Raw genomic sequence first — 10,478 nt, 5'->3', positions numbered from 1 at the left:
GTGGTTTACCATTGCACGTTGAGTTCAGTGGTTTCTTGTTTTACTTTCAAGGATTCTATGACTTTCACTTTGTCTCCCTCATCAACTAGTAATTATCAGAATTATCCTCTCAATTTTGAAGGCACTAATTAAATATTTGGTGTCTATCTGGTACAGTTTTCCAGAACTAATTTCCTGAATTCATTTTCTGGTCTGCATATATAGCTCTGGATTCCTAAATACTGAGTTATTTGGAAGTAATGTGTAGTTTGTCCCTTGTCTAAAATAGCGCTGAAAGTCTACAAAATCACAAGTGTCCTGCTTATAGGGATCTTTTTGTCTCTGAGGCTTTCAATTACCATCTTCATATTCCAAGGTACCATACACCACCACGCATTCACTTCCACACCAGCGACATTGGATACTTGGAACTGTGGTCCCAGAATCGAGATAGAAAAAGGGCTTGCTTCAAGAGGGTGCTATTGTAGTTGTTTGGGCAACTGCACATCAAATTTGCCTCTAGTGAGATTAAAACGAATAGAAGGACTAAGGGTTAAGCTTCCAAGTTTCCTCAAACAGTTCAGAGTGTGAATACTGGGCTGCTTCCCCACAGACATCTGGCTGCTCAGCTCAGTCTCAGGGCCTATGCGGTGGAGCTTTGAGCAGCAAGAGCACAGACAGGGGATGGTGCAGCCCAGGCCAGGCTACACAGCTGGACAGGGAAGCAGCTGCCAAGTGCCTATCCTCAGCAGGTGCCTGACGGATCAGCCCATTCCACATCCACTGGGGTCAGACTTGCTTGTGAGCCCTCATGAGACACTTCCAGAAATACCTAGTAGGGACTTCACAGAGGGCTACAACTTTACAGAACCAGATTACAGCAGGGCCAGGGACATCGAAGTTACCATCAACAGCGATTACCTTTGTCTCCACAGGCTGGTTAGAGAAGGGAAAGCTCGAAGTCAATAATACATAAACAAACAAAGAGAGCAAGGCTTCTACGCTTCTCTATTCAGTAGACCCCATGTTTCAAAATGTTTTACTAGTGGTTAAGAGGGCCCTCTTTCAATTCATCTTGAGCAATGGGAGCAGTGACAAACAGAGCCTTGCCATATAAGGGGGGAAAAATGGTGATGATAATGGAACAAGAACATTTCCCAAACATATATAAAGCATAAGCTCAAGGTACAGGAATCGGCAGAATAATAGCCAAGGAGGCCACACCTCAATTGTAGGGAGAGTGCTGGGGGCACCGTGCAGTGATTTCTCTGAGTTGAGAAATTCAATGGGCAGTAAAGAAAGCGGCCCGTCTTGGATGAGGATACTTGAAGGTCTCAGCTTCCAGCAATTTCGTGGGCGGAATCTCAAAGCAAAGATTTTCTTTATTGCTTTTTCTATGCACTCAAACTTTGATTGTAGCATCCACGCCCAGCTGCTGTAGAAGCTGGAGACACATGGTTTCTGAAGTTGACATTGTTACAGCACTCAATGAGCAGAAATGTTACCCAGGATGTGAATGGACAGAGAAGGATTTATCTATCCTGTGGTTCAAACTTTAGGTTAAAAGACAGGATATTCTATTAAAAAGATGGGGAAACAAGCTAAAGACACCTCAGGCAGATAAAGAAGAAATAAACAGCATGGTTATGAAATAGGGATGCTTTTTATGGGAATAATCAAATCACCTCAGGAGCAAGAATCCACATTCAAACAACATTTCCCTGCATCCAGGCCTGATAACAAACCAGCAAGCAAAGCATAAGCAAATCCTGCAGATAGGAAAATGGGAAAGTCAAAAATAAGCCCAGAAAAATTTGCATCCAGAGGGAGATATTTTCTTGTGTGAAACACTAGTGGGGCCAGGAATCTGGTCCCTACCTGCAAATTGTTGCAGAGATTCTGAGTCTGTGCCCAGGAAGTTTCTTTGGAATAGAAGGTTGATAACCATCCAACTCTCTGTCTTCTTCATGATCATCTATATGCTCAAGTTCTTGACAATATTTGTGCAGAGCAGCTTAACTGTTGTAGTGCTGGGCACAGAGTGGGTGAGTTTCCAAAGGCTGTCACCTGTGGAAATGATTCTCACCGGCCTGGGTGTCTGCTGCTTCTGTCAACTGTGGTCATCGATGCTGTACAACTTTTCCTCCCACTTCCACCCTAATTACGAATTTTGGTACTTCAGTATCGTCTGGGAATTTACTAACATTCTTTCATTCTGGTTGACCAGCATGTTTGCTCTCTTCTACTGTGTCAAAGTCTCCTCCTTCAGCCACCCCATCTTCTGGCTCAAGTGGAGGATTGTGAGGTTGGTTCCTCGGCTGTTGCTGGGTTCTCTGCTGATTTCTTGTGTGTCTATCATCTTTGCAGCTGTTGGGCATTACAGCAAGATTCAACTAATCTCCATGAGGCATTTCCCTAGAAACAGCATCATGACTGAGAGACTTGAGATATTCCTGTGGGATTTTTCCATGTACCAGCGAGTGGTTGTGTTGATTATTCCTTTCCTCCTGTTCCTGGCCTCCACCGTCTTGCTCATGGCCTTATTATTCCAACACCTGAGGCAGATGAAAGATCATCACACCAGCCACTCTCCAGCCTGGAAGCTCACTCTACTGCCCTGAGGTCTCTTGCCGTCCTCCTCATTTTCTTCACCTCTTATTTTCTGACCCTACTAATCTCCATCTGGGGTGTCCTTTTTAATAAGGGGTCCTGGTTCTGGGCCTGGGAAGCTATCATCTATGCTCTAGTCTCTATTCATTTGACTTCACTGATGCTGAGCAGCCCTAAATTGAAAAGGGTTTTAAAGGTAAGGTGCTGGGGCCTAGAGGCTGCCTGAGGCACAGGGGACAAGAAGACCCCTGGGCAAATGGGTGTTTGCACTGATACAACTAATATCAATAACCGAACCTGCAGGACTCTTGACAATCCCCTGTGTGACAGTGACGCACCATAAATGCAAGCCTCACTCTCTTTCCCTACAGCCATCTATCTCCAAACAAGCAATCCCTTCTCTATTCTATGCCACTCCTTTCTTTTCCTTTCCACAGTCCCCAGGTTGGCCCCAACTTTCTCATGACATCTCCATCTCTCCTTAGTCCTCTCTACCTCTGAAATCTTTCTCCCAGTATATTTAACACAAGAGACCCAAAGTCACGGTATCTGCATTTTGTTTTTATTTGACCCATTCCGTGACTGCCAATTCTTCATACTAATATGAATCCCTTCCCCACAAGAATTTATTGCCCACATCCTGAATGTTCTCCATGCTAAGCCCTTGATTTACTTTCCATATTTTAGTCAAGAAAAGATCTTGTATCTCTCTCTCCATTGCTTCTGTACTTTTATTCAATAATATGATTTTCCTTATTTGTGTCTCTTCCAAATACTGTGCCTTTATGCTTTTAATATTCAAGTCAAATTTTAACTCTTCTTTTTCTTGCCAAGACGTTACTTTCCCCAGAATAGCAGATGACTTACCCAATCTAGGGTCATCCTGGAACCTCTTCAAATATTGGCAATTTAATTTGACCAACTGCACACAGTTTCCATTGGCTGGATTCTTGCCTCTTCATTGTACCACAAGTTAGAATGGACTTTCTAGAAATATTCCCAGATTGAGGCTTAGCTCATTTTCTTCCATACATAACCCAGATGTCAGCTGGGAACTCCTCTTTGTAAAATCTGAGTGACATTGGCTTAAGTTTTCTGTAATTTTCTATTCTGTGCTCTCTGACAATCCAAAGTCCCTCCCAAATGGATAAGAATACAGGAACCACACAGCAATCGAATTAAAATCACATACAGGACTTTCCTGCTCTTTAGAAGTCCTTTCAACCTCCCAATCCCACAGGTTTCTCTCATACTCTTTTCCTTATAGGGCTAAGTCCTACCTTAATCCCATGGCATCTCTCTCCTTATTTCTCTCCTCTTCACCTTCACCCACTAGCAACAAAGTGTCTTAGTAACTGCCAACCTCTGGACCTTTGAGTCTCAGCTTCCATCTGCTCCAGGTACTTGTCAGGGTATTTTTCCTAAGGACAGCTTCATCTCTTAAAGCATTCTGATGCCAGAGTTTATGAATATAATTGTTTTCACCTTTTATATATATGGGGCATGTCTGATGAACTGAACTTCCGGTTCTGCCATGAGAAGGCTCAAACACCTCCAGAGGAAAAAAACATCCTACAAGAAAAAGAATGCAGGTATCTCAAGTTTTGACTGCAAAAGAAAGCTTAGTCCTGGAAGGGAATGGAAATTCTGATCTGGTCTTGGGTCTATCACTCTGATTTGTCTCCCAGTCAAGTCATTCCTTGAATTCATATTTGGAACTGAGGGTGTGAAGTATAAGTACAAACTGAAAAAACTTTTTCCAAAGACTCTGTTCCATTTGATATATCTCAGCAGCATTTCTACTGTTACATAGAGAGGGCAGTAAAGCGTATTTTCCCACTTCACAGTAGCACCCCAGCAGCCTTAGCATTTCCCAAGCTCCAATGGTTCAACTGGAGCAGAAGGTGGGACAGAGCCTGGTGAATGCAGTAATGTCTGGGGAGCAGAGTCATAACCAGATGAAATGGGACTGGATAAATAAAGGAAAATAAAACACAGGTATCAACCTTGTGTTATCTGACCACATAATCCCAGGAAGCTGGTGGGGTGGCAGGTTGCAAGAGTTTGGGAGCCTACCGGAATAGGTGAGACAAAAAAGCAATTGAAATTTGAATTATTGCTATTGGTTATTTGTATCCACATATTGCATGTTCTAAAAATCTCAGAAAGCTGAAAGAAACAGAAACTGTATCCCACACGTATGTGTAAATAGAGAAGCGAGACAAAAGAAAAACCTTCCCCCTCTGCTCCCAACTATCAAATACACAGCTACTCTTCCAGAAGTTGTTAAATATTTGTAATACTCTCGCTGTCTTATTCTGAGTAAAGTGCAATGGAAAAGGTATCCAGGAAGGATATGCATGAGGTAGAGATGTTAGAGCCAGTGGAAGGTATCCAGAAATTAATAAAATAAAATGTAGAAACAGAAATAATATCTGCCTCTTATCATTGTGGTATCTAATAGTTCACAAAGAGCTTCCACATACATTTAATCATTTTCAACTGGACAAGTTAGGTCATGATCATCCAATCCTGGGAAACAGACCGACAAAAGTCATGTGAATTACCTAAGTTCATACTGTTTGTTAATACCAGACCTAAGAAGCAAAGGAAAAGGAAATGAAATGAAGAGATAAATTTTAAAGGAGTGAAGAGGTTTCTTTGGGGTTTTTTTTTTTTTTTTTTTTTAGATTATACAACTTTTTTTATTAAAGTATGTTGATTCAATCTCAAGTGTTTTCAAATGGATGCCTTTGTGGCCCAGGAAATTGCCTTTTGGAACTTATGGCCTGCATAAGCAAAGTCAAATATGGTGTTACACACTAGTGTAGAGAAAATAATTATTAAAATAGTGGTTATGCACTCACAAGTTTGTTGTAGGCAGACAGAATTATTAAAAACCCAGATGCTTATAAAAAAAGTTTGCATTATTTAGAATTTCTTCCTTAGGAATCAAAGCAGTTGCTTTCTGGAATATTTTTCAGAACTGCTCAAAGCACCTCATCTAGATGAGTGTTTTTTTTAAATATATGTAAAAAGTCTACCATGAGACTTCAAACATCATCTATTTCACCTTTTATAGGCTTTTTATCATGTATCCCTCCCTTTAAAGTCCTTCAGAATAAAATAAACTCTCACATTCCATTAGAAAAAAATGGAAACATTCATGGTCTGAAAATTTTCTGCATTCCCCCAAATCTTGGGTACTATGTGCAATTTCCTCATATACAAGTTTTGAGGAAACCCCTGATCATCTGCTATTGAATATTCAGCTAATGGACATGCCATGGAAAGTTGACATTAAAAGTAGTAAAAGTAGTAAAATCTATTCCATAAAATAAAAATGTTCTATGATTAGAAGTGAAAAGTTTTAATTTGGATTAAATTCAATTTGGTTAGGATTTAAAAGGCAGATACTTTAGAAAGAATAACAGAGATGTTTGGGCTAAGAACAAGGAAATTCTTTTGAGAGCTTGAGTTAGCTAGATATGAGATTCAGGCACCAAGGGCCTATATACCTGTATTGTCCAACTTGTAAGCAGTCTACCCTATGTAACTCTCATTATTCATAGTATCTATTGAGATGATCATTTGAATTTTATCTTTCATTCTATTCATGTGGTGTATCACATTTATTGATTTGTGCATGTTGAATCATCCTTGCATCCCAGGGATAAAGTCCTCTTGATCGTGGTGTATGATTCATTTAATGTACTGATGAACTTGATTTGCTTGTATTTTGTTGAGGATTTTTACATCTATGTTCATCAGTGTTCTTGTCTAGCTTTGGTATCAGGGTAAGCTGGTTTCATAAAATTAATTTGAAAGTGTTCCCTCCTCTTGAATTTTTGGAAGAGTTCAAGAAGGATTTTTGTTAATTCTTCTTTAAATGTTTGGTAAACTTCACTAGTAAAATCATCTGGTCTTGGGCTTTTTTTGTTGAGGTTTTTGATTACTGATTCAATCTTCTTAATCATTGTTGATATGTTTATATTTTCTATTTCTTCACGATTCAGTCTTAGATACTTTTATGTTTCTAGGAATTTATCCATTTCTTCCAGGTTACCTAATTTTGGGCGTGTAACTGTTCATACTAGTCTCTTATGATCTATGTATTTCTGTGGTGTCAGTTATGTCTCCTCTTTCATTTCTGATTTTGTATCTTCTTTTGTCCTCAGGTTTGTCAATTTTATCTTTTAAAAAGCATATAATAGTTTCACTGATCTTTTACCTTTCTAGTCTCTATTTCATTTATTTCCATGCTGATCTTTGTTATGACCTTCTTTCTGCTTACTTTGAGCTTAGTTTGTTCTTTTGTTTCTAGTTCTTTGAAGTGTAAAGTTATGTTGTTTATTTGACATCTTTCTCTTAACATTTATCACTACGAACTTCCCTTTATGAACTGCTGTTGCAGCATCCCATAGGTTTTGGTTATTGTGTTTTCATTTTCATTTATTTTGAGATATATTTAAATTTCTCTTTCGATTCCTTCTTTGACCCATTGGTTGTTCAGGAGTATGTTGTTTAGTTCCCTCATGCTTCTAAATTTTCCAGCTTTCCTCTTGTTGATTTATAGTTTCATACTATAAATCAAAAGGGAACTATTCATAGAAACCTGTGGAATCTATAATACCCACAAGAGGTGGGAAATGATGATCTCTAGAACATGTTTGAAGGCAGAAGTTGGAGAAAAACTTGTTTCTTTGGAGCTCAGTCTATTCAATAAAATTTTTACAGGAGATGTAAAAGTCAGTAAGATGTTAAATGTGCCTACATTTGCTCTGAGATTGCTTGTCAGGTACTGTGCATTACATTTTCCTTATAAATAGACCCTGAGATAAATTCTTTTCCCAGAAGGAACCAAACCAAAGGCCAAGGTAAAGGTTTACCTCTGATGATCCTTAGTCTTCCTGCTATGGCAAGTTCTTTCCAAAATTGGTCTTGCTAAAGATAAATAGCCAAAAGAGAGAGAAAGGCTACCAAGGATAATAGTATGAGTAGTACTGTAGCAAAAAAGCAATCAGAGCACACCTGCAATTGTAATCCTTTTAAAAAAATTATCCAGACTTACTTTAATTCCAGAAATGCATATTAAAGGAGAGATTTGGGGGAACTCTTTCTTATAAAGCCTAGAGGAGCATCTACAGTATATTTTACAATCAGTATAAAATAACTTATTCCTGTAACTATTCATAATGTCAAAATGCTTCCTAATAAGAGGGGGAAAGGCATCTTCATTGATTTTTCTAGACAGAGTTTTTAATAGAATCCTTGAGACTCATTCACCATCTTTTAGCCATGTCTCAAATTCCCCAAACATTTCTTTAAGATGATGTTCTATTTTTAGTAAAACTTACAAAATTGATCGTAAGTGTGAATTGACTTTTTGCTAGTTTTAGTGGCAAAGATAGAGTTGTATTAACTATATTGTAGTGCCAAGTTTCTTCAAATAATTTTTTTAGATAGAATATATCAAAAATGACAGGTCACACTGGTTAGAGATAAATCCTATATCATGACTGAAGTTTTTCTTTAAATTTTAAACTAAGTGCTAGATTTTTAAAAATTAATTTTTATTAAAATATACTAGATGTAAGTAACTGAAACACAGCCAAGATACAGTCAAAATGACTGGGAATAATCACTTGCATTTGCAGGAATAAACAGATCTTAAAATTTAAGTTTAAAATTAGAGGGAAGATAAGTTTCACAAGCCTTCATTCTTAAAGTCTAAAGATAGACTGTGTAGGTAGATATTTCTTGAGAATATTGGCAGACTGGTGTTGTCAGTATTTGATGGTTTGAATGAGACCCACTCCAAGAATTTGGAAATAAGATTGTCTTCTGAAGGGTAAATCAAGAAATCAACTTTTCTCCCTACCTCTGCTCTAAATGTCGTAACCTAAGAATGAATCAGAAAAAGGGTGGGTAGAACGTACTCCAATCAAATCTCAAGATGTATGTCTAGACAGAGTCCAGATTGTAACATATTACACAGAATGAGAGGTAAAACATGTCTTAAAATAAACTAATAAACACACACACAAAAAGGTAAGAAATTTGAATTTCATGATGTTCATCCAGGTCTGCCCATGGTAGGGGGATGTTTTGGTCAACCAACTTGAAGCTTTCTAGTCTTACTGACAAGTCCTTCAAGCTATTATCTAAGAGGTTTGTCACAAGGTCATATAAATCCCTCCAGTTTTTGCTCTATATTCTCTCACTCACTCATTATGATTTGGTATTTCATGTTATGATAGTCTATGACCATGCGTCCAAGTGGACGTAAAAAGAAAATTCCTAGGTCCTAAAATGTGGGTACAAGTAAGAGGAGAATCCATGACATACATGAGTATAGCATGGCAAGACTTCAGGACAGATCCTGGATATTAGGACAAGTGTCTGATACCCCACACTGACTGCTCTCCACCTTTACCACCACCCTGAGAGCATCCCCTGAGAAACAGAAGAGAGACTCTGCAAAGCTGTTGTGAAGCTGATGTTATCATCATGTTTTTGATACTTGATAAATATTAACATATTAATTTCTGTGAGGTTCATTTCTGCCATCTTTTTACTCAGTCCCAGTTTCCTTTATCCATACTTAAGATCATATATTGTAGCTGTGTTTAGGCAGAAATTTCCCTGACATCTTGACTGTTTAATTACCATGCATGCTTATGCCCACCTCAGTATCATTTGTCTTCATGTCAGTTTCAGTAGTATGAGTCTGTTTTTCTTTTTTAATTGAAGTATAGTTGATTTACAATGTAGTATTAGTTTCAGGTGTACAGCACAGTGTCTCAGATATATATATATATATATATATATATATATATATATATATATATATATATATACATACACATATACATATTGAGTGTAGTTCCCTGTTCTGTACAGTAAGTAGGTCTTTGCTCGTTATCTATTTTATATATTGTAGTGTGTATATGTTAATCCCAACCTCCTAATTTATCATTTCCCCACTTTCCCCTTTGTTAACCATATGTTTATTTTCTATGTCTGTCTCCGTCTGTTTTGTAAATAAATTCAATTGTATCCTTTTTTTTTTTTTTTAAGATTCCACATAAGTGATATCATATGACATTTGTCTTTCTCTGTCTGGCTTACTTCACTTAGTATGATAATCTCTAGGTCCATCCATGTTGCTGCAAATGGCATTATGTCATTCTTTTTAATGCCTGAGCAATATTCCATTGTATATATGTACCACAACTTCTTTATCCACTCATCTGTCGATGGACAGTTAGGTTGCTTCCATGTCTTGTAAATAGTGCTGCTATGAACACTGGGGGTGCATGTATCTTTTCAAATTACAGTTTTCTCCAGATATATGCCCAGAAGTGGGGTTGCAGGATCATATGGTAACAGTATGAGTCCATTTCTTAAACTGACTACCTCAGAGAACTGACAGGGATGGGTCTCTGGACGCACAAAGTTAAGGAGCAGAACCTAGAATGTGGTAACCTCACTGAGATATTATTTTGAGAATAATCCTGCCATACTTAGATTTATTACTGTCACTGACTGGGTCACTGTTCTTAGTTGCAGGCAATGAAATCCACTCTAGATCGTTTGAGGAGGGAGGGATTTACTGCAAGTTTTTAGGCAGGATATAGTTTCAGGGAGCACTGCAAAAATAGAAACCATGCAACCAGAAGAAATGCCCAACCATACTACAGGGTTTTTCCTGCAGCAGCATCTGCCAATTGGCATCCGGGATGTTAGGGAACAGGCAACAGAACTTGTGTTACAGCTGCCCCAGAGGCCTGGATACCTCTGACCCAAGATTAAATCTTTTTTTTTTTTTTTTAATTTTTATTGGAGTAGAGTTGATTGACAATGTTGTGTTAGTTTCTGCTGTACAG

General features: G+C 38.1%; 1 protein-coding gene across 1 annotated transcript; it reads left to right on the top strand.

The window, feature by feature from the left end:
• Positions 1-624: 624 nt before the first annotated feature.
• TAS2R16 (taste 2 receptor member 16) lies at positions 625-2,815 on the top strand. The gene is given in 3 exon segments (XM_060107733.1): positions 625-914; positions 1,874-2,565; positions 2,568-2,815. Coding segments are annotated over 3 exon segments (1,230 nt in total).
• The last annotated feature ends 7,663 nt before the right edge of the window (positions 2,816-10,478 follow it).

Source organism: Mesoplodon densirostris, chromosome 9 (assembly GCF_025265405.1).
Source record: "Mesoplodon densirostris isolate mMesDen1 chromosome 9, mMesDen1 primary haplotype, whole genome shotgun sequence".
Lineage (NCBI taxonomy): Eukaryota > Metazoa > Chordata > Mammalia > Artiodactyla > Ziphiidae > Mesoplodon > Mesoplodon densirostris.
Note: the sequence above shows the minus strand (reverse complement) of the source record. Positions and strands in the feature narration are given on the sequence as shown.